This window comes from Manis pentadactyla, chromosome X (assembly GCF_030020395.1).
Source record: "Manis pentadactyla isolate mManPen7 chromosome X, mManPen7.hap1, whole genome shotgun sequence".
Lineage (NCBI taxonomy): Eukaryota > Metazoa > Chordata > Mammalia > Pholidota > Manidae > Manis > Manis pentadactyla.
Window position 1 is genome coordinate 103,385,630 of NC_080038.1, and position 26,415 is coordinate 103,412,044.

Below are 26,415 nucleotides of genomic sequence, written 5' to 3' on the forward strand. Positions count from 1 at the left end.
TGGGCCTGGCCAGGATTGGAGCCCAGAAGTGGCGACAGAACAAGGAGAGCAAGCTAGAGAGCCAGGGGGGTGGGAGAACAGAATAGCTCCCTCTTGGAGCACTTGCTCCATTTTCCCACCCTCCCCACCCAAACAGGCTCAGCCACAGGGCACAGCTGACTGACTAGGCAGAAACAGATCAGAGACTGCAGGTACAAGCTGAAGGATCCAGGCTGCATAGGGGTATGTGTGCCCAAGACTTTCACAGCCAGCACACAGGTGGTTGCTGACTCTCTGAGGCAGATGGAACAGTGTCAGGCATTTCATTAGAGTCACTGCAATGGGGAGAATATAATAATAATTATAATTTTAAAAATCACCTTAGAGCAAATGATGAAACATCTGGTGCTGGTATTTCTGTACTATTCAGACCCATTGCAAAAAGCCTAGCATCTTTCTCTAGGAGATTCTTATTCCACATGCGTCTTTCCCTGATTCCTTTTCCACATGTGGTGGCCTAGAGCTCCTTCTCAAATTACCCCGAGGTAGCTTCTACAGAGACACATTGGCTGTGCCAGGGCTGAGCAGGAAATGGGTAACCCAGAACAGAGGATCAGCAGCAAAAGCCATTTGTGCTTGAAGGAAACGAAGGAAACAAGAGTGTTTGGAATTTCGGTGTGCTTGGGTGGAGAGGAAGAGGCCCTTACATCTGCCCAGACGGTGTTTGTCCCTGTTCTTCTGGAAGGGAGCAGTGGGACCATCTCAAAAAACGTGTTGGATGAGAGAATCACTTGGCTAAGGGTTACTTCCCCTGCATAAGCCTGTGTGAGCACAGGACAGGGAAGGAGGTGGAGAGGGGGGCTCCTGAGGGGCCTGGAGAGGAACAGAACTCAAGGAGGAAAGAAGAACAAGTGAGCCAAAAATAGCTTTGCAACAGACCCCTCGGAAGGACTGTAACCCTTGCTCTGTAAGTGGTTAGAGCTCCTCCCTTTTAGCAAGAATGGTTTTGCTATTACAAGTAATTGCCTTGTTCTTGCTTTCTCTGACATTGGAAAAGTCAACGGAGGTACACATAAGAGGGGAGATTTCCAGTTTCTTTCCTGCATCTTCCAAAAGTGCCTGCCTGGCTGATGGGAGGAGTAGACAGAGTCCTAGGTGGAATTCAGCTACTTGATCTGCAGGCTAAGCTGCTGCCTGTCCCCTGACACCCACTGCCTTGCATCTGGGCTTCCACCAGGGTGGGGAAGGCACAGCCAGCACCGTCCCAGTCTCCTCTGTAAAGCCAACCACATCTTCAGGGATGGCCTTACACATGGATGGAGAGGGTGGCTGCCTGCTTGGTATGATCTGAGGTGCTAACAGTCAGAGGAACCTTGCTCCCAAAGGGCAGCTCCACTCTTCTTCAGCTGAGCCTGCAGTTCTCACTTTGCTTCCTCTTTTTGAAGGTCCAGGTTGAGACAGAATTGTTACTTGGGAGGCAGAAGCACATTCAGCTACTACCGGCTCTGAATTCAGCCACACCTTAGCTGAATTCATTGTATCACATGAGCAGTAGCAGAAAACAAGCCTCCCCAAGGAGGATGATTAAGAGGTTGGGAGATCAGGAAAGTTCTAGAACATGAGCTATCATCACTCTGTAGTTGAGAGTCTTGGGCAGCAGGGGATAGTTTGAGAGAGAATGGGGGAGAAAAGTGAGTGTCAAAATCAAATCCTAACCCACTGCACCATTTTCCAAGAGATGTGCCTGCTTCCTCTACCCCAGATCAAAATGTTTCAGATTTGGCTAGGTTTACAAGACTCTCCTCCCCAGACTAAGACATTGCCCCAGAATTCATACGCATCTCCTCTCACTTAATGCAGCATGTGCTGGTGAGGGACAAGGTCTGGAACTGGGGTGTCATTCACATTTCCTATTAGACTTCAGGCGTGTCCTGTCCCACCCCTTGCTTTCTCAGAAGAGCAGCACAAAGGCAGTCATTAGTTCTTTGTCCATGGGTGGGGGAATTTGCTCTCTTGGCCAAGCCCCTACCCTGGAGACAAAGAATAAGGAAGGAATGCACAAAGAGCTGCACCTGAAGGCTAGGAGTCAGTCTCCACCAGTGCTAGGCACAGAGCTGAGTGCAGTGGGCACTCCCAAAGACAGCTGGGGTGAACTTAGCAGCTGCACTCCCTTTGCACTGGAGAGGTTAGAAGCCATCAGGACAGCTAGCACTCTAAAGATGGAGCACTGCTGTCCAGCTTAGATTCCCCAAAGACACCACAGGAGCCTGATGGAGTTGCCAAGGGAGCGGGTCTGGCAGCCTCACAGCAAGGGAAGGGATGTGGAGCAAAGATGTGTCCCAGGCTCAGCAAAGGGCTCATAACCGAGAGAGCACAGCAGGCAAAAATGCAAAAATCAATTCACAAAGACAGCAATAATTAAGTCTAGGTAGAGTCTGAATGAGTGGAGCCCCCTGGTCTCTGTGGGCTGCCAGGACTGGAGGAACCCTATCCACCCAGATTGCCACAGTGCCATAACCATGACAACATGGCATCAGCAGCAAGGGTCTGAGGCTTGCCTCTAACTGCTGGACAAGAAGCGGCACAAGCCTCTGCTCTCCTTCCTCCACCTACAGCTTGGCCCCTGGCAGGGTGCACCTGGACAGCTCTGCTCTGTTTTCTTAAGTGTGTGCCTGTCCCAGAGAGAAGCGAGGAGGGAGGATGGGCTTGAGGAAGGGAGGAAGGGCCAGCATGCTGGCCTCCTGAGGAAGCACAGATTCCGAATGAATACACTACTGACTGTGAAAGGTAGCCATCCTGCCTCTTCCAATTCTAGCACTTCTGGGAGTCATTTCTCAGCTCACACTTCCCTCCTGTGACAGATACATAAATCCTTGGCTGAAGAGGCTGCCGTGCCCCTTCCTGTCTCAGACATGATTTTCCTCAAATGAATTGCACCTCCTTCAGACTTGCACAGGCCAGACGACCAAACCAGGCACAGGGACACAGCCACAGGCTATAGTGAAGACACAGAAGGGAACTATGATTTCCAGTCAACCCCTGGCCCTGTGTCTCCCCAAGTCAAGCTAGGGACCAGTGGACAAGCCCCTTAGACCTTCCTGGACAAATCCGTGGCAGAAACAACCATATGAACATTCCAAAGACACAGAGAAAACACTTCTGTATGTCTGAAAGCCAACTCTCAAGTACTTCTGGGTGGCTTTCCCATTTTGTGAAGTGTCTCTGTGACAATCCTTGGTCTCAGCTTAGCTTGTCCCTGCCCTCAGTTTCTCCTCCTAGTTTCTGTAGACTCCAGGATGCAAGCTCATTTTCATATCAGCCCAAATAATTAGCAAGGCAGAACTACTGAAAAAAAAATTATAGCCACAGTGCAATTTCAAAACTAGCAATACATGATTTTTTTCCTTATTACCTTTTATTTGGGATTATCCATGCCACATGTCTGGTGTTACCCCAACCATGTGAGATTCAACTATGATTGCATTTGGAATCTGTGTGTGAGTGGATAACTTATTTTTTCAAGAACTTTCTTTATTTATGCTCAACTGGAACTGGTGTCAAAGTCACCCTGCATGCCTAAACACCCAGAGACTAGCTAGAAGCTGAGGTGGCGGTAGGGATGAGGCATAACCTGGGATTTAGTGACTGCTATGAATAACCCACAAAGTGGATGGATAATGAATATTGAAATCATCAAAATGTGACTTTACCTAATACAAGAATGGGGCAATGTGGGTAGGACAGCTGGACAGAGGCTGCAATGAATCATTAGCACACAATTTAGTATCATTAAGGAACAAGCATGGTCCTCGATGCTCTAAATAGGAAAGAAGCACATAGGAACTATGAGGTCATCTTCCTTCTCTATTCCATGGCCATTGGCCACTAATGCAACTCTACACTGCTCTAGTCTCCAGCGGGATGGCTAAGCTCAGGGCATTTGGGCAGGCAATTAGGTCCACTGGGGTCCAGTTAATTTTGCTCCTTTCCTAACCTGCCATTTTGCAAATGTGTGCCATGGGACAGAGGCTAAAGGCAAAGGTGTGTCTGCTACACTTTCAGCTGTTACAGAGGACAGAATGAAATCTCTGGTGGAGAACGTGGAAATTGTCTAAAGCATGGAGAAATCCAAGCTGGTTCAAAGTCAATTTTTTTTAGAGATTTAGTTCATTAAGAAAAGTGGGTTGTCTTGGGACATAAGAACTATCATTTTGGCATACTGAGTGGTGTTTAAGCCTGATGGAGAATAGAATTTAGGAGGAACAGTCTTGGAAAGCAGAGGGTGTTAAGCACTGGAATGTATGACCAAAGGATATTGTGGTGTTTCCTTTATTAGAGGTGTTTGAAGGTCAGTTGGTGCCTTATGTAAAGACAGCTCCAGAGACCAGACAACATAGGAAAGACACACTAGGCTCCTGAGCTACAACCCAGCCAGAAGGCAGGAGACCAGACCCCCAACCTTTATTATTTTTCCATTTCCTCTGGGCCTTACCCTCATAATCCACTAGGTGAGTGCGGGGAGGAAGCAGGGCTAAACCATGTTCCATATTTAAGGGCAACGGAAGGAGGAAGTGGACCAAGCTCACATACACAGAGCCCACCACAAACTGCTGGCAAAAGAGGGAAGCCTCTTGTACAGTTTGATTTTAGACAAATTTCCCAACAGATCTTGTCTGAATCTGTCAGGAAATCGGCACAAGCCCGTACGAAATTGCCGCAGTGCCGTATTTCCTGTCTTTCTATTGTAGCTTTGTGCATTCAAAGAAAGATTGTAACCTCTTTGACTTACTTCCCGGAAATATCTCCTTGCTTTTGAGTTGAATATGCCCATGAACAATGCTGAGAAGAAATCAGTGGAAGCTGGTGAGGACAGCCCCAACAACTTGCCAGCGGCAGTCACTCCATGTGTGCTGGAGTGTGGGGGAGACAGTGCACTGGAGCAAGGGAAAGGGTTGCTGCTAATCTGGAGTGTTGAGTGTCATGGGGCAGAGCAGGACACCAGGAATATAAAAATAGCTGGGTGTTCTTACATTTGCAATAGGGCTGTCAGAGGGGGCCTTCAAGCTAGGTGTACATAGACAAGATGATCTCAAACCTTACGCTATGGCTCATATTATCCCCTGGCTCCTTTGGCTCTCCTCTGCTAACATGGTGTGGTAGCATGGCCCCCAATCCAGTGATTTGCCTCCCACTGCCAAGATTTTGGCCCCATCTGAGTACCACCAGTTTTTTTTTTCGATATTTTCTCTAAAATAACTTTAAGCAGATTCACTTTTTAAAATGTCTCTATCTTAGAAGTATTTTTGAAACCATAAGGTGTCTGTGTTAGACACCCCCATTTGTGTTAAATAAATAAATAGCTACAAAAATAGAAAAACAGAGTTAGTCCACATACCACCTAAAATCATCTTGCACACCACTTGCATATGTTGACCACACTTGGGGAAACAGTGCTCTCTGTATAGAGCACACAGATGGTCCCCGCTACCAACAAGCATGGCTTTATTTCCTGCTCCAATGTACAGCCGGCAGGGCTTTAGACTGCCTGATGGCGGGATACCATCCTGAGCCTGCCTCCTTCGTGCCCTCCTCCCAGGCCAAGACCCTGGCCCTTATTATTTTCCTCCTTTCAGGTGCCAGCTCCAGTCAAGACTGGAGTTTGCAACAGAACACAGGGCCCTTATTCTCAGTCAAGTGCTCCTTCCCTCGAGCTATTTCCCCTGCTGAACATTCCACACTAGACCTCACTTAACTCAGGCAGTGCCCTCTGTGAGTGGACTTCTTCAGCCTTGGCCCCAGGGACTGCATCAGCTGGAGTGCCCCAAGCCCACATCAGTAGTCTGCCGGTCGCTGGTCCTACCAACCTCCTTCTGGGGAGCCGGGAGCACATGGCGCCTCTAGCTGGGAACATGGTTTTCCCTGGGAAGCCAGCGAACCCCACTCCTCAAGCCTGCTCCCAGCAGCAGGAACACAAGAGGAGGGGCCAAAGCATTTGGCAGGCCAAAAAGATGTGTGCCAATATTGGACTGTCTAACAATCTGGGCTAGCGGAGAAAGGAACTGGCCTGTGTGTAGTTGCTGTCAAGCCGAGGCAGCATGTCCACTCCCTGGGGATGCTTTAGAAGAGATGCCTGTTCGGGCTGGAGACTTAAGGTCCTTCAGTGGCCTACAGCTTCTGTTGTTGCTAAACAGATAATCACCCCCCATCTCTACCCTCCCCCTGAATCTAACCTGGATTCTTTCAGGGTCTCTGGATACAAAGTCCTCAGTGAAGCAGAACTGTTCTGTGGTTGGGAGCTCCACCCACTCTGTTCCTGGGGGTCCCAGAGCCCCCTAACTTCCACCACCCACAGGGAGATGCCTTCTGGTTCAGTGAAGCCATGCTTGAAGAACCTCTGGTGAGGAAAAGCAAGACAGGTGAGGACCTAAACCCTACAAATTTTAAAAGGGACATGTAGATTTTTATTTGTGACCTTGTTTGTTTTGAAGTGTAACCTGTATTTGGTGAGGGTGGTGGGGGCAATCTACCTCCTCTCTTTTTGTCTCTTCTAAACTCTCTCCTCCTCCCCTTCCCTCTCTCAAATTCACCTTCTCCCTGGCCTCTACTCCCCTCCCCTCAACTCTCTCCTTCCTTTCTCCCTTTTCTTCCCTTCCAGCAGCCCCAAGGGTGCCAGGGAGGACTGTAAGGGCTCTATATGGTGCAGCTCTATTCCCTGCAGGAATTCTGAGAACACTTCCAATCTTAGAAAATCTATGATTGATTAGCTGAGTGACAAGAAATTATTGTTGAATGGACTGAACCAAGAAGAAGAAGGGCTAGCAGCGGGGAAGCAGAGCGTGTGGGGGTGGGGTGAGGGTGAGGACACCAGGGTAATGGGCAGGTGTCTGTGCAGGTGTGGGCAGTTCCTCTTCTCACTATCCCACAGCAGCTTCCCCAGCAGTGGAGAGACGCTGTGGGGGTGGGGGGAGATGGCAGGCAGAGGACACTGGAGATGATATAGGGAGTCCTCAGCTCTCATGTCTGGCCTAGCAAGGAGCTCTTTGGTTAGTGAAATGTCACCTATTCTGGCTTACAGACTCTCACCATATAACCCAGTGAGGGATGACCAACTTTGAAGGAATCTGAATGCAATGAAATGTACCAAACAGCAACACTCACCAAGCAGACTGGTTTCTGGTAGCTCATCTATGCATTTGTGCAGGCAGAGTAGCTGTGTACAGCAGGGGTCAAATTCTCAAAGGGTCCTGCATTGAGTCATGGAAATCAGGGTTTACCAAGGAAGCAGGTTTCTAAGACAGCGGGTTAGTCTAGGCTCTCTTCTTGAGCTCTCTTTTAGATCTGGATATGAACATCTAAGACCTGAAAATCTCCCTAAGTCAACTGAAAATTTCCTCAAAGACACACATGAAGAACTCAAGAAATGCGTTCTGGGTTGAGTACCTGAGTCTGGGAGCTGAAGAGGCCACTGGCAGACATTTGGTGGAGGGGCTTATTAGCAGCTTTGCATTGATCACACCCCCAAACATCCTGGTTCTCATTACTAACTTATTATAAGCCCATCACCCTTGAATTTTGAAAATTTACCCTAACATTTGATTCAGCCTGGACCCCCTCTTGGGGTCATGACTCTTTGCACATTTACCACCTTCTCCTTCCCTTTTTCTTGTTCATGTGCACTCCTTCTGCTCCCTTCACCATTCTAACATCCAGGGTTCAATGACTTATTCAAGTGCCCATGCATCTCATTCACATACAAAATTCTAGAGTCTTCCAGAATAACTGGAATATCTTCTATCCACACACAAGTTGTCCAGAATACCTGAGTTGGAAGAGACCATCTCGTCTCTCTCTCTCCCCCATTTTGTATGAAGGACAGGGAGTTACTTACTCAAGCTCAAGCATCAGATTGGTGGCAAAGTTAGCACTCAAACCCAGATCTTCTGGATCCAAATCTGACCCACTTTCTAACATCTCGAGCTGTAGCTCCTCCAGGAACTGTGCTTCCTCCATGAGTTCAGGGTCCTCCCCAAGCTGGGGCTCCTCCACGAGCTGGGGCTCCTCCAGCCTTTCCCCTTTCATCTCACTGCTGTCCAGGGAAGCCTTGATTGCCTGGCTGTGGTTGGTTCCGTTCTCTCTTCTCTCTCTCCCTCAGTTGCTCTCTTGATCCCTAGCTCTCTCTCTGTAGCTGCCGTCCGGGAGCAACTGGAAACTCTTTGCCAAATTCAGAAGAAAAAGTGCTCAGGGAGCCTCCTAGGTAGCCTGGGATGGCTCAGCTGTGGAGGCAGAAGGAAGTTCCCTGCCCTGAATGCCTTCCGGGGCTGCCAGGCTCTGAGGGAAGGCTGGAGCTCCTGGGGAGAGGGCTGCCCTCCGGATCTTCTGCTGAGGCCAAGCGAGCTTCCTAAACTAACTCCCAGACTGAAGGGGAGGGCTGGATCCTCCAGGGGAGCCCAGACGGAGGCTCTGCCAGCCAGCCCCTGTGGTTGGAACTTTCAAAAAGACCAATGTTTCAGCAACTGATTTCTTTTCCAACCCGAACAGCAGGCCTTTCTGTCCCCATTGCACGACTGTGGCTGTGGTATGCAGCCCCAGCCTGAGCCAAAACAGGATTCCAGGGCTGGGACTCCACAACACCCAAACCACCAGTCAATTAAATCAAATAAAAAAAAAACACCAGTTTTGGCATCAGGTGGACCCAGAGCCAGTCTCCTGGCTTGGAGATGTTGTGTACCTACTGGGATGGGATGTGCACAGCCATCTAAAGACGAGAAGTCAGAAGATCATTGGATCAGAGAATCAGGAGACATGGTTTCTCTTTTCAGCTGGTCACTAATTGACTGCTTGGTTTGGGAAAAGGTACCCACCCCTTTCTGGGCCTCAGTTTTCCCATCTGTAACCGGAGGGGGTCAGACTGAATGGTCGCCAAAGCCCTACCGGTTCTGAGCCTCTGTGTCTCCATCTAAGATGCATGTGGAGGCAGAAGGAGCTGGCTGCCAAGCCTGGGAAAGGGGAAGCTCAGGGCCTTGCAGTGGCAGTCTCCAGCCCCACTGCCCTCTGAAATCCTTCGCCATTTGCCAGCAATGCCAGTAGGGTGCCCTTGCGCTTCTGTGGGCTTTGATCTCTGGTAAAAATTTCAAAGCTGGCAACCCCCTCACCCCATACCCTCCCTCAGCAGGAGGAAACCCAGAAGTCTTCTCAGTCATTTATACCAGAGTGTGAATGAAGAAGGTTCAGAGAGCAAGCCTTGACAGGGAGAAAGTGTGCCAGACTGGGTTTCAGGAGTTAGCTGGCTCTGGGCAGGACAGAGTGTGTAACTGATGGAGCAAGGGGAAGGGTCTGTGAGGTGGGGTCTGGTGAGAGAGGGAGGCAGGGCAAGTCAGAGAAGGTTTTGTTCTGTTTCCACATATGACTTGCCTGATATAATGAAGGCTTCCCTTACTAAGTGCTTCCTGGGAGCGTCCTCTCACTTAACCTTCCCTGATGCACTTGCCCCATTTTCTAGATGAAGAAACCGAGGTCCAGGGAAATCACCTGCCAAGGTCACAGAGTCTGTCAATGGTAGTTTATCAGACATGAAGCCCCTGTGTTTCATGAGCACATGGTGGCTAGTGTCCTTCTCTGCTCCTCGGTGGCCCCTCCCGAGTCTTTCAAGAGTGGAGAATGCCATCCCAGCTTCCCACAAGGGCCAACACTTCCCATCCAGCTGGAAGAGGGACAGGGAACAGCAGAGTGAGGCCCTGCCTCTCTAGGATCCTGGCTCCCCAGGACTCAACAGCCCTGGGCACACCTTGCAGCTATTACTAGAATATCCTAGCAAAGCCTTCTGTAGAAAAGTGAAGACACAGCATTTTAGAGACATAGTCATCTCTGGGGGCCAGTTTCAAGTATAAGTTTCAGAGCATTAGTTCTTTATTCTCTTTATTGACCTTCATCTTGTTCATCTGGCAAGTGATGAACTCTTCAACGTCTTCCTGATTCTGATTTTCAGCTGATAGACCATTATGGCCCTTAGAGAATCACTCTGCCTAAATCAAGGCTGCTTGATCTTGACTAAGAAAATTTCCTTGCTCCTCTCTGAGGGCCAGAAGAGCTTCAAAGTTCACATATTACAGCATTAGCAGCATCTGGGTTCATTTTGCCTGTCCTTGCTACTGATTTGGGGCAAAAATCTCCCAGAAAGGGGGGTACATGCAGTGCCCAAGGTTTTAGCAAGGTGACTTTCCTTGTTGGAGGTTTTCTAATCCTGGGGGAAGCCCCCTTGTGTTCTTGTGGCTTCCTGCACCTTTCGTTCATTATGACCAGTTGTAACGCTATGGTTATTTGTATAATGATTATGTGATATCTGTCTCCACCACTAGACTCTTAAGTTTCCTGCTGCAGGAATCCTACCTGGTTGGCTGGTTGCCACTGTATCCCCTGTGTCTAATCTTGGTTGTGGGCTCTGGAGAAATCATCCTCCCACACAAGTGGGGTGGGCAGTCTTATTCCAATGCCCCCAGAACAAGGGTACTCCTGAAAAACTGTTAGCCTGTGGAAGATGGGTGCCCCACTGAGACTACTTTGGCCAGGAGATGAGAAGGCTGAAGGATGTGGGAAGGGACCCTAACAGCTCCTCAGTCCATTCCCCCACACCATTCCAGTCCCAAGAGAGTATATGCTAATTTGTGACTGGCCTATAATGTAAATTCATAGACATTTTAATTATGAAAGTATTTTCATGAAAACACAGTCACCTATCACACGTGCACTTCCTTTTCCTTATAAACACCTGCTTCTGACTCCTTTGCTTTCCCCGTCTGTCCATCCCCTCCTGTCCATGTCCTTATAACCAGCCCTCTCACACTTTTATCCAGTTCTCTACTGCTACTGTTGCTACCTTCCCCATATTTATAAATTAATATAACATCCCATGGTAATTTCATCTAGCTTCTCTGAATGCTTGTAGCCAGGAAATTTTTTCTGCTATCTAATCTCAATTCTTCATGCTACAGTAGTGGCCTGTTTCCTCTTCTTCTGTTCCTAGTGTGGTTTGGAAACAGCCAGTCACCATCTCTGAGTTGTGACTTTTCTTATATTTGAAGATCAGTCTCTTGCTTGCTCACCCGCTCTCTCTCTACCACCCTCCACCCCACCCTTACACTCCTCTTAGATCAATTATCTTAATTCTTTCAGCCTGGCCCCACAGCTCCTTGAGTCCCAGGTTTACCTCCTGTTGGCTCGTTGGCCTTATGTGGACCCTCCACAATCAGATTCCTTTGGATCACATTGAACTCTCAGCTATCACCTGCCTTGTCATTGTGGTGGGGCCACCTCTCTCAAATGAAAGCTCCTTGGAGCCCCTTGATCAATTTCTTTGCCCTTCTCAGAGGTGTAGCCTCCCTTCTTTTCTGCATTGAAGCTGTTTTTCAGCCTGGACAAATATCTGACATTTGCAGCCCAGAAAATTTACACCCTGGGCTCCAGAAAGGGATGTAGCCTGAAGCTCTGTGCCCCGCTGCCTCTGTACAATGAGAAGCATTCATAACTCAGAAGGAGGCCCACAGAGGGAAAAGAAAGCCCAGAGGACCCTCCCCTTTCTTTTTTCTTTATAGTAAATAATTAACAAAAACAAATTTTCCTCCCCACAGGCTATACCCACTTTATCACCGGGCCTCAGGGCCAGCCTTTACACATTTCCATACTGTCATGGACTATTTTTAGCAAAGGATGACATTAAGTACTAGCTGCCCCATGGGCTTCAAAACTCATCTCTTCCCCTTGTCAGAACGTTATCAGTCCTCCCCTTTCGGACCTGCCAGCCACTCATGGCCTAAAGATATTTCCAAGGCTGTGAGCAGTTAATTGCCTAATGGTACAACTTCTTGAATTCCTTAGAAAGATCTCTGTGTAAAATTGTCTCTTCTGATCCGGGTTTGATAATTAGAATTTCAGCATTAGAGATTCGTTTCTTTAGTTCAAGTATCACTTCCTCAGGAAGCCTTGTCTGATCCTTTTTTATATTCCCTGATAGAAGAGTTTAGTGCTTTTCCCTCTTGGCACTTACTCAGTTTGTAATTATACATTCATTAGTGTGACTGTTTGGTTAATAACCATCTCTCCCACTCTACTGACTATTCCATGATGGCTGTGACCAGGCCTTTTCTGTTTCCCATTCTCTTCCCAGTGCCTAACACTAGCCTGGCACATAGAAAGTGTGCAAGAAGTATTTGTGTTGACTGAATCTTTTGTGAACTTAAATGTGAACTCTCTGGAGCACCAATGGGAAAGGGTGGGGGCGCGGGTAAGCAGGACATCAGCTGGAGGGCAGTCTCAGAAAGTGAGGGTGGAGTGCTGATCCTTCCCCAGGTGACCTGAGACAGGTTCCTGTGCTACCCGAGCTCCCTCTCTTTGCCTGTCGGCTCGACGCTTCCCTCCTTCCTCAGCCTTACCCCAGGGCCTCTTTGGTAGAGCATCTGGGAAAGAAGGGTTTAACCAAGGTGCAAATAAGGCTAAAATGACACCTGTGGGGTTGCCAGCAACTGTTTTCCTGGGAGACTTGGGCAAATGGTATATCTATTCTCATGGCAGCACTTTAACAACCCCCCCTGGGTCTGTTCCCCACCTCAAAAGGGCCTTGTGGAGACCAAGGCCAGAGGGTGCACAGATATGAACCCCCTGAGGCTCCCCTGCTGTGCTCCCAAGCTCAACCCTCCTGGCTCCATTGAGTTTTCTCCAGGCATAAAGGAGAGGTGCTTTCCTGCTCTCAGGCCCTGGAGGCCTCCACCTATCCAGGGCTTGCCCAGGTCCCTGAGGAGAGGGTACGAGGGGCCAACTTGCCCAGTGTGAGAGAGGGGCAATGAGAGGAGGGCCAGAGTGAGCCTTTCATTCCTAAAGCTTCTGGGTTCCAGCCCAGGAAGAATGGAGTGCTCTTTGCTGTCTCCACCTCAAGCCGGCCCCTTCCTACTCATAATCCCCACTTAACTGGCAAGGATCCCCTCCCCTCTCCCAACCAGCAAGCCCTATGGCCGCTTCCCACCATACCAAAGCCAACCCGTTCTTTGAGGCTCTGCTGGAAGCCGCCGCCATAAAGAGGCTCTCCCTTCCTAGTTTGCTTTGGCACCCTCCAAGCTCTGGACCTGCAGACTGGAGCAGGGCACAGTAAGCTTGAGGCCTTTCCCTCAAGGAGAAGGAGCTCCAGCGTGGCCCGTGGTAACTCCAGTGGCAGTGCCTTCTTCCCTGCAGGCCTTGGCCACCATTGCTTCACTCCTCCAACTACACTCTTAGCAACCCAGGACTGGTCCTAGCCTCTGCCACCTCCCATGCCCTCTACAGTGCTTAGCAAGGTAGGCATTCACTAAATCCCCTGCACTGCTCCATAAATAGTAGGCTAGGCCAATAAAGGATGGATTGATTAACTGAAGTGTTTGGTTGCTCGGTACAAGGCTGCCATCATTCATTTTCTGTTCGCCTGGGCAGGCAGAGTATGTTGCCTTAAAACTAAGGAGGGCTTTGTCTTATTCTTTCTTGGGTTTCCTTTCTTCCTGCAACTGACAGTGAACTGAAAGGGCAGGGGGGATAAAGAGAAGCAAGGGGCTCAAAGCCTAGATGGAGTCTCAAGGAAAGGAAGTTCTGCACCTCCACCTCGGGCTCCCAATAGTGACTGGATTCTGGCTCAGCTTTGGATACACTATGCCTGCTGGTAATTCCTATACCATGTTTTGGACTTTGTTTCCATGTTTCTTCCTTTCTCTCAGGCTGGAGAGAAGTATTCTCAACTACCCTCAGCCTGTGAGTCGTTTACCTGCTGGCGACACAGTAGGACAGGCCAGGGCAAAGACAAGGGAAGAGGAGAAGAGGACCTATTGGTTGGTTTAGTCAGAAACTTTGAGCCAGTGGAATGTTAGGTTGATGGGGCTATTCTGTGCTGTAGATAGTCAAATGAGCTTTTTAGGGATAGATATCAGCGAATCCAGCAAGCCCGATTTTGCTGGGGGCTCAGTGGCACCAATCCAGTAATATAATTTTCTGACTAGGCCAGGAAGACAGCTTAGAATTGTTGTGAATTCAGGCTAGCCTAGGGACTTTGAGACTTCATGAAGAATGGGTGGGAATTGGCTTTTTGAGGGTCTTCCTATAAATAGCTCCTCCAGCTTCCAGTAAACCTTCTGCCTGGGGTCCCCAGAACAGTCCCTGAACCAACAAGCAAATATAAAAGGAAGGAGGACTTCTGAGATCTGTTCTGGGGCCCCCTCCAGATGTGCCAGGCTGTCTTTTTAGCAGTGCACTTTCAGGTGATAGCAGAAGCTGCCCTCCCCATGAAAAAGGCCCCAAACCACATGAAGCCCAAGCAACTCGCTTGCCTGCTTACATTCGTTGCTGAGGGTGAGGGCTCAGGCAGGTCACCTTTGCAGCCTGGCACTTGCCACGGAGCAGACTGCCTGCCTGACACCAGGGAAAGCAGTCTTTTCCTTTGGAAGTATGTTGAGCTTGCCTTAGCCCCCCAGCAGGCTTCTTGAATGCCTGGCCCCACAGAGACCTGCCACTGAGCAAGCAGAAGCTTGAGGCTTCAGTCACCTGGCTGTTACATAAGGCACTCTGTGCCATATGAGTCAGGGCCCTCAGGCTGGCCTAGGCCCAGCCTAGTCTGGGGGTGAGGCTAAGGAAGGCGTGTAAAGGGGGATGAAGGGTAAACCAGGAAAGAGCCATTGGAAACCCTTCCCTTCCCCTCACTTATCCCCTTCTTTCTCAGGATAGCTATGGCCAATCACTGGCCTAGACAGCTCAGAGCGGGAGACCTGGCCAGACCCCTAAGCTGTGAGCAGCTGCTCTCCATCTCCCCAGAAGAAAAGACAAGAGCAAGTGGATTGAATACCCAAGACTATTTTGTGAGTAAATTCTTCCTTCGAGGAAGGATGGGAAAGGTCCCATGGGGCTTTGTCCACAGGCAGGAGCCTGATTTCAGGCTGTGCCTATCTGAGGAAAGTGGCTCCCAGGAGAGGAAGACCGATAGCATGCCTGGGGCATCACTGACCAAGCCTGCTTCCAGCTCTTGTTTCCCCTGGGCTAGTGTCTGCGCAATGGGAAGCCCCTTAATCAGTCTCTAATGCTGGCTGGGACCTCACACCTCTTACACTGTTTGCAAAAGGGCAACAGCTACTTTGCGGCAGAGATTTCCCACTAGAAGGTACAAGTGAGTTTGTTCTGCCCACAGATAATGTTCCCTACTGCCTGGATTAGCACTTGGAAAAGCTTGCTTTCTGCTCTCACAGACCCCCATCTTCTCCTGACGCTGACTCCTTAATGGGCTGGATTTTGGCATTGCAGACAGTGGCCTCCATAAGCCATTATCCCTGCCCTGACTCACCTGCTTTGAGGCTGGGATCGAGCCTTATGGCTTTCATGAGGCTCTCATTAGCCCATGGGCTTCTATGGAGGGCATGCTTTACCAAAGCTGTGGGGCCCCACAGAGAAGCCTTAACCCTTGTCCCATTATTGTGGGCACTGGGATAGCACAACATGTCCCGGGCCATTATTGCTCTCTTCATCTAAAAGGGAAATTCTGTCTTTTTTACCCCTGTGGCTATGGAATGCCCTTCCTTGAGTGCACTGAGCACACAGAGTGCCCCACCAAACGAGCTGGAGCTCCCATTCCCACTCAGCATGTTGGCTTGTCAGGAGCTCAAGCATGACACCAACCACTTTGTTATGTAAACCCAGCCAGCCATGACAGATTAGGGCTCTGTAGTTATCTCGAGGGATGCCTTACATAAGAGGAGAAAGTTCAGGGAGGAGCAGAATCGTGATGAGCAAACAGTGCAGTGACCACCGCCAGGTGCAGACATGGCCGACCTCATTCCTTTCTACCAGCCCATGAGGTGGGGGCAAGTGCTCTGCTGGGCTCTGTCACTTGGGGAACTGCAGACCCTGGCAGCCTTGGCCAGACACATCCATCTCCATTTACAGACTCCCTGGCCTTCAGGACCTGTTCTGGAAAGGAGCCAACACTCTACCTGGAATTGAGAGCCTGTTAGTTTATCTGGAAATGCAAATATAAGCAGGAGTGTTAACCTTCTCTTCAGGCAAGGAGGGAAAGTCAGGTCACTCTGGAAAGGGTTATTTTCTGAGGTGTGGGCTCACATGGGTCCACTCCTGGAGGAGTAGGTGAAATTCATACTCTGTTTTTATTGTCTTTCTATAAGAGTATGAACCTTCCATCCAGACCTTTCAAGTTCTCATGCTACCCAGAGCCCCAGGCTGCAGAGGGCCTCTCACGGACTCCCACCTTGTTTCTCTATCTCTCCTCTCCAGACTTGGCTTTCCCATGTTCCATTCCCATACAACTCTATTCCCAGTAAGCTGCCACCCTGAAAGAAGCTCTAAGATACAAGTCCACGCAAAGTAGTCAATGACAAGTAATGGTGTCATATGTTACTCTTTTAAAAGGTACAACAGACCCTGGCCATTCATGAAAGAGACACACTAAAACTTCTGCCAGGCCCTAATTCATGAGCATCCCCAAAAGCATATCGTTTCCCCATAAAATTTCTATTTCAATCACTTCGTTAAACTTCTTAGCTTTCTTTTCAGTGTAAATCACTAGGAATAGCAGCTGAGTGAGACTTAGGGAGGGAGTGTTCTTCCCAAAGAAACAGCTATTTGCTCATTTCATGAGAATTACAACATATGTATGGACTGACTATGAGTAGAGGCCCACAGAATTGCATGGAAAAGTAGGTGTTTGGCAAATCCACTCTTAGGTAGAAACCCAAAAGAACTGAAAGCAGGGACTCAAAAAGATACCTGGATACCAGTGTCCACAGCAGCATTTTTCACCATAGCCAAGAGGTGAAAACAACCCAAATGTCCATGGACAGATGAATGGATAAACAAAATGTGATAAATGATGGAACATAATGGAATATTGTTCAGTTATAAAAAGGAATGAAATACTGTTACATGTGACAATATGGATGAACCTAGAGAATATTATGCTAAGTGAAAGAAGCTAGACACAAAAGGCCACATATTATATGATTATGCTCATATGAAATATCTAGAGTAGGCAAATTCACAGACACAGAAAATAGAATAGAGGTTAACCAGGGGCTGAGGAGGGGGGAGAATGGGAAAGTTATTGTTTAATAGGTGCAGAGTGTCTGTTTGGGATAATCACAAAGCTCTGGAAATGGATAGTGTGATGGTTGCACAACACTGTAAATGTACCTAATGTCACTGAACTGTACACTCAAAAATGGTTAAAAAGGCAAGTTTTATGTTATATACATTTCACTCCAATAAAGTTATATATGTAATACATGCATATATATCTGCACACATATATGTATGTGCATATACACATACATTTATATGTTTATATATCAAATGTATATATATTTTAAATATTTATTTTATATACATACATAAAATACACGTGTGTGTGTGTGTGTGTGTGTGTAGTAGGTGCTGATAGAGCACTAGGGTCACTTACTAGCAAAAGCCTCTTAGCACATGGAATTAACATTTGTGCCTCAGCAAAAAGTTAGAATTTCATATATGTTGAGGTTCTCATGAAGTATCCGAACCACGAATGTTAAGTTTGCAAATGTATTTGTGTTTTTAACAGGGAATATACCTTAATGCAAGAGTGCCTACTCTTTGTCAGACCACTAGGCACTCAGGAAATAGTTATTTTAAATTACCTTGGGCTAGAGAAGGACTTTTGAAGCTTGACACCAAAAGCAAAAATCACAAAGGCAAAGAATGACAGGCTTAACCACATAGAAACCCAAAACCTTTCTACAGCAAAGCCCTCTATCCTCAAAATCAAATGGCAAAATTAGTTGACAAAAGGTTGCAATCTCTAATTCAGGGTTTCTCATGGTGTGGTCCACATACCACTGCTGCTATTGGAGAGGAGTTTTCGATGGTACGTGGACAGAGAACTGAATCTTAGAGTATGAATTTAGACAATACAACAGGCAGGTGAGAGAGCAGTTTCACCCCTCAGATCACTGTGTAAGTGACTACGTCCTCAGAAGTCAAGTCCAGGAATGTGCATTTATGAAATCATTAGTTCTAAGACTCATTTAAAGAAACACAAATAATTTTTATGCAAATTTTCTTGGAAACCTGATTTCTGAATCTATATTTTCCCCCTTCCTACTATATATCAACTCAATAGGGAAGGCTAATATGAATTAGCACACATAAAGCAATTAGAAATCTTTGCTATTATTGTCACACACTATTTTCCAAGGAATGTTAGCACTTTCCACAGCTCCATGGGGAGAAAACAGAAGCAAGCTCCAGGTGCAACTTTTCTGGACTCTGTTCATGCATCTCTGCCCCTGGCTGACTGAAATCTGTAGCCTCTCGCTGTAATAAACCACAACCATGGGTATAACAAAACAACAAAAAAAGAAATATTTGCTATTATTATTTTCTGAGCATTTAAATGTGGGAACCAGTTATTGCCAGCTTAAAGGTAGACTCTTAGGACTTTTAGAGCTGGAAGGGAACTCAGACTCAAGAGTATCTCAGACCAGATGGGGCAGATGTGCTTAGGGGCTGAAGGCAGAATATAGCTGATTAAGAAGTTTTGGGTAGAATCTTATAAATAAATCTGAGGTTACAACAAGAACAACAGAATATGGCAAAAGTTCAGTTCCAGCTTGCTATGCTTTACTTAAGACTCATCCAATTTCAACTTCGCAAGTTTTTTGCAGGCTACATTTAAATTAGAAACTTTACTGTTTGACCAGTATATTCTAACTGTCTCCTTAGTTCTCCAGTTTCGGAAGCATATTTGAATTATAAGGTGGAGTCCCCTAGTACAAGGGTGACCAACCATTCCACTTTCCTTGGGACTGTCCCAGTTTGAGCCCTGAAAGTCCTGTGTACCTGAGTGGGAGGGTTGGTCACCTACCTACTAAGGACATTTTAACCGTTTGGTTAGTTTCTGGGCTAATAGTTACCTGTGCTTAACAATTCTTTCTTCATAGACAATTCCTTAGTGCCTGACTGATCTTCGGTGAAGATTTTGGCTCTGCCCTTCATCGTGAGGCACGAGACAAATAACTTAATTTCCCCAAGCCTCCACTTCCTTCATTAGAAAATGAAGAAGGGTGATAACAGTATCCATTTCATTCAGTTGGTGTAAATATTAAATGAGATTATGCAGATATGCTTACATATTTTAAATGCTCAATAAATGTTAGCTATTAATCTATTACAGTTATTACTTAACACAAGATTGATGAGATAGTATTTAAAACACATCTGACCCCCCCACCAATAGTTTAGAGGCCCAACAAAATGAATGCCCATTACCACTAATTTGCACCTGTGTGTAGATATATATGCACATACACAGCACTGTCCATCAGGCTATCTACCAGGCTATTAAGAGTTACTGCATGTGGTTCAAACAGAAAAAATCACATTTAAACTTTAATAAGGATTTTACAAGACTAGGTTAAAGTTGTAAAATCTTTACATAGGGCCACACCAGCAATTAATCAGTCATCTAACCAAAAAAAACCTTTACTGAGTACTGGCTGTGTAACTGTAGAAGCAGAGAGAGAAAACCAAGTGAGTGTAAAACACAATCTTACCCTCAAATTGCTTACAGTTTTGTATTCCAAGGAAACCATGAGCTAAGCTGAGAGCCAGGGACAGGTCAAAACAGACAAATCAGATAGAAATCAAGAATGTGCCTCACCCTTCCTCCCAAGAATATAGGAAGGCTTACAGCAGGGGAGTGGGCTGCAGGCGGACGCGTGGGGAGAGCTCCTTCTCTGGAAGAAGAGGCAGTCTTGAAAGCAGACAAATTAAAGGAAAATAATATCCAAGCAGGAATTTGAAATAGCAAATCACTAAATGGAATTAAAGTAAAAAATAATGGCTGACTTATGAAGATAGAAATCCAGGGAATAAAAGAAGAAAGAGAAGGCTGTCCAGCTCAGACACTGAGAAGTCCCACGACCAGCAATAATGGTCTCCTACTTTGCTAATGAGTATGTCACTCTGGGCAAAAACTAAATCAAACTCAGAACCCTCAATCTCTAAGGTCCTAGTTGTAAAGGAAAATAAGAGAATGCTTTGTCCTGCTAGAACCCTGTCACTCCCCAGCCTCATGGGAGACCAAGGGCTTGCTAGTTCACTGCTCAGTTGTTTGGGATGCTGAGTTGCTCTGATCCCAGGAGGCAGAGTGCTCAGTTACACCTTCCCAACAATTTGTCCTGCTCCCTCCACCAATGTTAACACCCCCCACCCCCATATTCCAGGCTTTAGAGAGAACCAAGCGTCAATAAACAGGTATCAATGGAGTAGGTAACAAAGAAGGTCCTCCCATCAAGAAACCCAGACAACCAGAAAGCCTCCCAAGGTCTAGTGCATGTGAACACTGATCGCCAGCTTTCAGCCTCACATCTCACTCATCTATGTCTGACCGTCCTAGGCTCTAAACCTAGGAATCAGAGCTGAGGAGGCAATCCCACCTCACAGGGCCTCAAGGCCATTTAGGGGCAGTTTTTGTCCCAGTTGAATGTGCAAATGCTAAAGAAGCTCTTTCCAAATGTCTTGTCACGCCTTTCCAGCCACCACTTTCCTACTGAGCCAAGCGGGATTGTTAGGAGCCTGTTAAGGCTTTCACTCCGCAGGGTTGCAGCATCTGTGGTCTGAATACACTTGCAGCAATCTTTCACCAGAAATGAAGATTCCCTCGAAACCTGCTCAGTAGCAACGTGCTGTCTTTGAGAAAGTGAGATAAATTGATGCCTAGAGTGAAATAATATATGAGAAAGGGCTTTGATGGTGTGGAAAAATGCCTGAGAAATACAACTTGTTAGAATAATGCTAATAAAGTTGGTAGTCCTGCTTGTCCCCTCCCAGAACTTCTAGAGTTGAGGAGGCAAACCTGGTCTCAGTGCTGTGACTGTATTTCCTGCATATCTCAATTACTTGGAAAATTCCCTACTTGTGCTTCACTGAAAAGCCATCCAATTATTCACATATTCTGTGGTGTTCAAAATTTCCTATTACCTTATCTCAGCACCCCACCTGTCAACAACCCAGAATTGCAGAACTAGAAAGAAACTTAGAGATCAGAGAGGTTAGGCAACTAGCTCAGGCTCACACAGTGAGGTAGAGCCATACTTGTACTACAATCTAGATCTCCCTTCAGTGGGGTTCTTTTTCTCTTGCATAATTTGCATTGTTGAGAAAGAATAAAATCCACCCCCCTGACCACACACACACACACACACAGAGACTGATGCCCTGCCCCAATGGCTCTAACACCACGAAACTCATGGCTGGGTTTCTGAAGTTGCCTCCCCCGTGCTTGGAAATTGCTTCCTTTCCCTTCCGAAGACTGGCTGTTACCAGAGTGTCTGAGACTGGAGGACAGCAGCCACCTTGGATTTTCCCACTGTGTTTCTTCCCTCCTTCTACCTTCCTTGGTGTTCAGATGGATTTCTAGAAAGTCTGACCCACGCTCCAACACACACCTGCGATGACATGGATTCATCCACCCTCCTGTCCTAGGATGCTTTCTGGGGCTGCTGTTAGCCATCATTGGAAATTGAAGGCTGTGATTCAGGGAGGAGGTGTATGTGGGGGATCCTCCCATCCAGACTCTCAAGAAATTCCCACAGGTTTCTAGTTTTCTTATTCCCCATCCTCCCCCATCCCAGCAGCAGCTTAATTTGTCTTGACATTTTGCTTGCCCTCACTGTAGGTCAGAGCCACTCAGTAATTTAAAAGCCCTTGGAGTTCCAATCTGAATTTGCGTGTTTAGAGATGGGCTTTTGAGAAGGGTGGATCTCAGATCCCAAGAACATCCCATGGCGGAATCACCAAAGTGGCTGTGGAAATGTATGCATTTGAAGAAGGGGTGCCGCCAGCTACCCCCAAACCATCCAAGACTGTACACCTTCTCAGCTCCAGCATCTCCCTAGGAAAGCCTCTGCAGACACCCTCCAAAATGGAGCTCTCACCTGTCAGCACATGCCCCGTCCCCACCCCACCCCAATGCCACAGGACTCCAGGTAGCCTCGGGTCCTGTCATGGCAGTCTGTGAGCCCGGCCTCCCCTGTGGCCCTCCTGAACCTCCTGGTTGTCCCTTTTGTCCCACGGAGGTGACGGTCCAGCAGAAGCTGTTTGGAACTGGGAGCGCATGCTCACCCGTATGCCCAGCTACCCACCTGTGGAAGAAGAGCAGAATGGAGAGCATGGTCTGGTCGATTTTGCGGTTGCAGATGCCCTCCTTGATCAGATAGCAGGGGTCCCTCAGCACTGGCTCTAGTGAATCCTGACGCATTATTCTGTTGAGCTTGTCGGTGTTGAGGTTCTCATAGATTAGCTTCTCCTGCAGCTGTCGAAAGTTGCTCACCGAAGGGGGATCCAGAGCGCTGTTCTCCCCGCCGTTTTCTCGCTGGAGCTCGCTGCGGTTGGCCAGGGCCAGGCAGCAGTTACAGCCGTCGAGGCCGACAGGTGAGCGGCAGTCGGCCTTGGAGTTGGCCATCTTTTTAGGCTCGGGCTCCGGGGCCCCCTGGTCTGAGAGCTCAGGGGTTGCTGGCAGGTGCGCGCCCACCGGACCGGCCTGAGGGGACTCCAGGGTGTCTAGAAGAGACAAGCTGTGAGGAGAAGAGTTGGAAATTAGCGCCTAAAGCCAGCCACCCGGGCTCGGCCCCCTTCTGGCTGTGCTGCTCGGGGTGCGAATAGAAACAGTTGGACAAACAGCTCCGAGCCGATCCTTCGGGCTCACTTCCTCCACTGCCTCCTCCTTCTCCCCCTCCTCTAGAGGCTGGGCCGCCCCCCAGAGGTGCCACACGCGGCCGCAGAGCAGTCCCAAGTTTCCCAAGTGTGAGCGGTGCCGGGGCGGACCTGTGGCAGCAGGAAGGGCGCGCGGCAGGGTAGAGAGAGCCGGGGCGCCCCCTCGCTCCCTCCCTCCTTACTGCCTCCCTCGCCGGCTCGCTGGCTCTCCCAATCTCGGGCTGTGCCGGCGGAGCGGTGGCAGGAGCGGCCAGCGAGTGAGCGAGGCTGTGACAGCACGTAAATTTACCCCCGGGCGGCCGACGGAGAGCGCTTGCCCCTCGGGCGCCGGCCCCGCCGCCGGCTCCGTCCTGCCCCCGCACCCTCACGGCCGCTCGCACCCTTCACCGCGCTCACCGGAGCCGGTCCCGGCTGACCCCCTCAGCGAGCCCGGCGCCTGAGCTCGCGCTTTCTCGCCGCCAGGGGCTTATACGCCCGAAATCTGTGAGGAGCCGGCCGGAGCCCACAGCGCCACCCCAGTCTCGAGCTCGCGGGAGGGCAGACGCGCCTCTTTTCACGCAGAGGGATCCCCCTACAGGAGAGACGCCGTACTCGAAAACGCGTCTTGACAGCCTGAAACCGCAAGCCTGTTTTCGGGGCGCGCGAAGCCCGAGCGGTTGCCCCTGCCGAGTCTGGGAGTGCCAGGCACACACCAGAACTTCCCAATAAATGCCTTAAAAAAAACTCACAGAAGCGCGCCCAAATTTGCCTCAGGTTTTTGTCCCTTTCTTGTCACTTCACTTATCTCTTCCTCCTCACTCGCGCTCCCCTCACTTCCCCAACCCCATCTTAGGTAATCTCTGTCAGGGTTTACGGGAATGCCGGCTCCCCGACAGGCTCCGCTCTGCCGTGCTCCTTCTCCCTCTCCAACCGCCCTTCTTAATCCGGGCACATCCCCACCGCCTGCTTTCTCTCAGCGCTTATTTCTTCCACACAGAAAGTGGGAACTCTTTCTCTCATTTTTCCTTTTCTTTTTTTCTCTTTCTTTACTTCCTTTCCTTATTTCGTTTCCTCCTTTTCTGTATTTCCTTATTTACCTCGTCTTTCCCCCTTCATTTGCCTTATTTATTCCCCACCCTCACCCCGCCCGTGCTTCCCTCACTGCCGCTGCCCTCCTTCTCCTTAGTTCTGAAATGTCTACTCACTTCACTTATCTTCTCAAAGTTGTTGCCCCCTTTTTTGATCCCCACCTGCCACCTTAGGTGATCTCTGTCTTTACCCTTTCAAGAGCTTCACTGACTGGGTGTCCACTGGCGATGGGGGTGTTCTGAAACTTCGGGCTGAGGGATTCTTGGCTCTAGGGAGAAGGTGACTCTGGAGCTGAGGTAGATGAAAAGGCACGTCTGTGGAGAGCAAGGCGCTCTGGTGCCTTGGGTCATACTCCAGCTTTGCGAGATGTAGGGATATGCGGGGTGGGCAAGTGGTAGATTCCCAGGGTGTCTCAGGAATTGGAGACTTGGAATACTTTGACTATATATTATGCAGTAATTATTATTCCTGAAAAAAAACCAGAAATATTCATAATGTTCAGTTTTTGCATAAAACTCAAGTGGATTTTAGTTTTAGTCGGCACTCCCCCCCCCCTTCATTCTCAAGTCGGAGGACCTTGCAGTAAACCAGTATATACTGCCATCTTGCGTTTCAGACAGCAACCGTTCCCTTCCTGGGTCACAGAGTTAGATCTTTGAAAAATGCTAGAGGTGCCCCCTACTGGAATCCACACTGCACTGGTTCTAAGAGAAGAAGGAAAGAGGAAGCCGATTCCTCACAAGGAGGGCTCCATGGCCATGTGTACATCTGGACATCAGTCAGGGCCAGAGCCACCATCTTTCTAGTGGAGTTCACTTGCCTGGGTCCCTGTAGCCTGGGCTTCCATAGATGTGAAATTCCCATTGATGTGCCATTCCAGTGCCACAGGCATCAGGCCTGTGATTACGAGTTAAGGGCGGCCAACTATTCTTCCCAAAGCCCTTGGGTCTTACATGGGGTCCTCCATTTTGTGAAAATGGAAGGAGGGCAGTATTCTCTCTCCTGGAGGGGCCAGAAAACCAGAAACAAACTGTATCCCTGGCTCCTAACAGGATCCTAAGATCAGAGATGAAAAAGGCATTTGGAGGTCATCGACCAGACCAGCAGAAATTCATGAAAGTATCGTCTCTATGTTCTCACAGACTTCTGAGGATTCAGTTTGTTCTCTCAAAAGCCACTCCTTTGGATGTGTTAATTTTCCCTTTTTTTCTTTTTCATTCATTTTTTTTATATTCTTGGATAAAAGCCAGAGGAGGTAGTAGAATATGAAATTTCATATGCATTGTGTAGACTTATAGCCTACTGAATTGTTTTTTAATTACAGTGCTTATGATTTTTCCTCTTGTTTATAATTATTTTATGTTAAACATTATAACAAAATATATTTTCTCCATAAATGTTTATTTAAGTTGTGTTTTGAGAACTCCTGGGGCCTTTTGCTTCTATACTTGCTTGAGTCCTCTTATCTTTGTGCATAACCTTGGGATAAGGCCCTGGTGGAAGTATTTCCTTTTTTGCATTTGGCACCATTAAATTCAAGATTTTGTCCCCTTGACATTTCCCTTGTGGTAGTTCTTGCTCTCAAGCAGTATTGTTAATAATTCAGCACAGCTTTGCATACTCTATCCAGGCTGATCAAGAGCAAATATAACTTAGATATAGAAAAATCTAGAGAGTCCAGAGATAGAGTTCAAAAATCTGTTGTGTGTGTGCATACAAGTCCAGCTTACACTGACATATAGCATACCTCTGTGGAAGGCTGACAGGGCAGGGCCACCTGGGCTCCTGTCTGTGAAGCCTTGTTTGGCTCACATATATTGTGTGGGATGGAGAGACTCTAACCAGCAAAGTGCTCTTGAATAAATCCAGCAATCATAGGGGGACCCACTTCCAGACAAAGTTGGTGGCTTTCTGGGTGAAGCAGAAAGAGAATACGAAGGGTGCCACTTTCTCAGATGGAGTCATTTAACAGTCACTTACTCTGCACTTGCCTGTGCCAATATGGTGTTAGTGGAAATTCAGAAGTAAATAAGACACAGCCCAAGCCCCCAAAGTACTCATGGTCTGGTAGCAAAATAGATGCATAACCAGACAAAAATAGCACAAGTGGGAAGTGATGATGGAAGCCTGATGTGTGTGTGGCCAGAGGAGAGCACAAACTGCAGGAGTGTGAAGGAAGAGTCAGCTCTGGAAGCTGAGAAGGGCAGTCTAAGTGGGGAGAGTAGAGAACAGAGGCCGGGAGGTGAGAACAGCATGGATGCTGGGGGCCAGGTGTGCATTACAAAGCAGGTCAGTGTTATTACAGAATATGATGAGAGATGGAACAGTGAGAGTCAAGAGACTGGAAAGGGATTTGGGGAGACCAGGTCTTAGGGGACCTCATGTGAAACAGTAAGGGAATCCTCTCACTTCACAAGTTTGCCATGCCATATTTTATTAAGAAAAAAAGTAGATATCATTTATTGAGTATCTGCTATGTGCCAGGCACTTTACATATGTTATCTCATTTAATACTCCCAACAACCCTATGAAGTAGGTATTATGATTCCAGTGATAAAATGGGTTTGAGAAAGTTAATGAAGCTCACAGGTCACCTAAGTAGTAAGTAGTGGCACT

General features: G+C 48.0%; 1 protein-coding gene across 3 annotated transcripts in view; it reads right to left on the reverse strand.

The window, feature by feature from the left end:
• The window catches only part of TSC22D3 (TSC22 domain family member 3), a 58,504-nt gene extending 34,394 nt beyond the window's left edge, over positions 1-24,110 (reverse strand). Inside the window, exons 1-2 of one of the 3 annotated variants that reach the window (XM_057495195.1) lie at positions 23,990-24,110; positions 22,161-22,592 (exon numbers count right to left, since the gene is read on the reverse strand). In XM_057495195.1, coding sequence (XP_057351178.1) covers positions 22,161-22,480 — 320 coding nt within the window. In that variant the 5' untranslated portion in view covers positions 22,481-22,592; positions 23,990-24,110. Of the gene's footprint in view, positions 1-22,160; positions 22,593-23,127; positions 23,270-23,989 lie in introns of those variants that run through there. The other 2 variants (XM_036924961.2, XM_036924960.2) reach the window with 2 other exon arrangements.
• Positions 24,111-26,415: the final 2,305 nt, after the last annotated feature.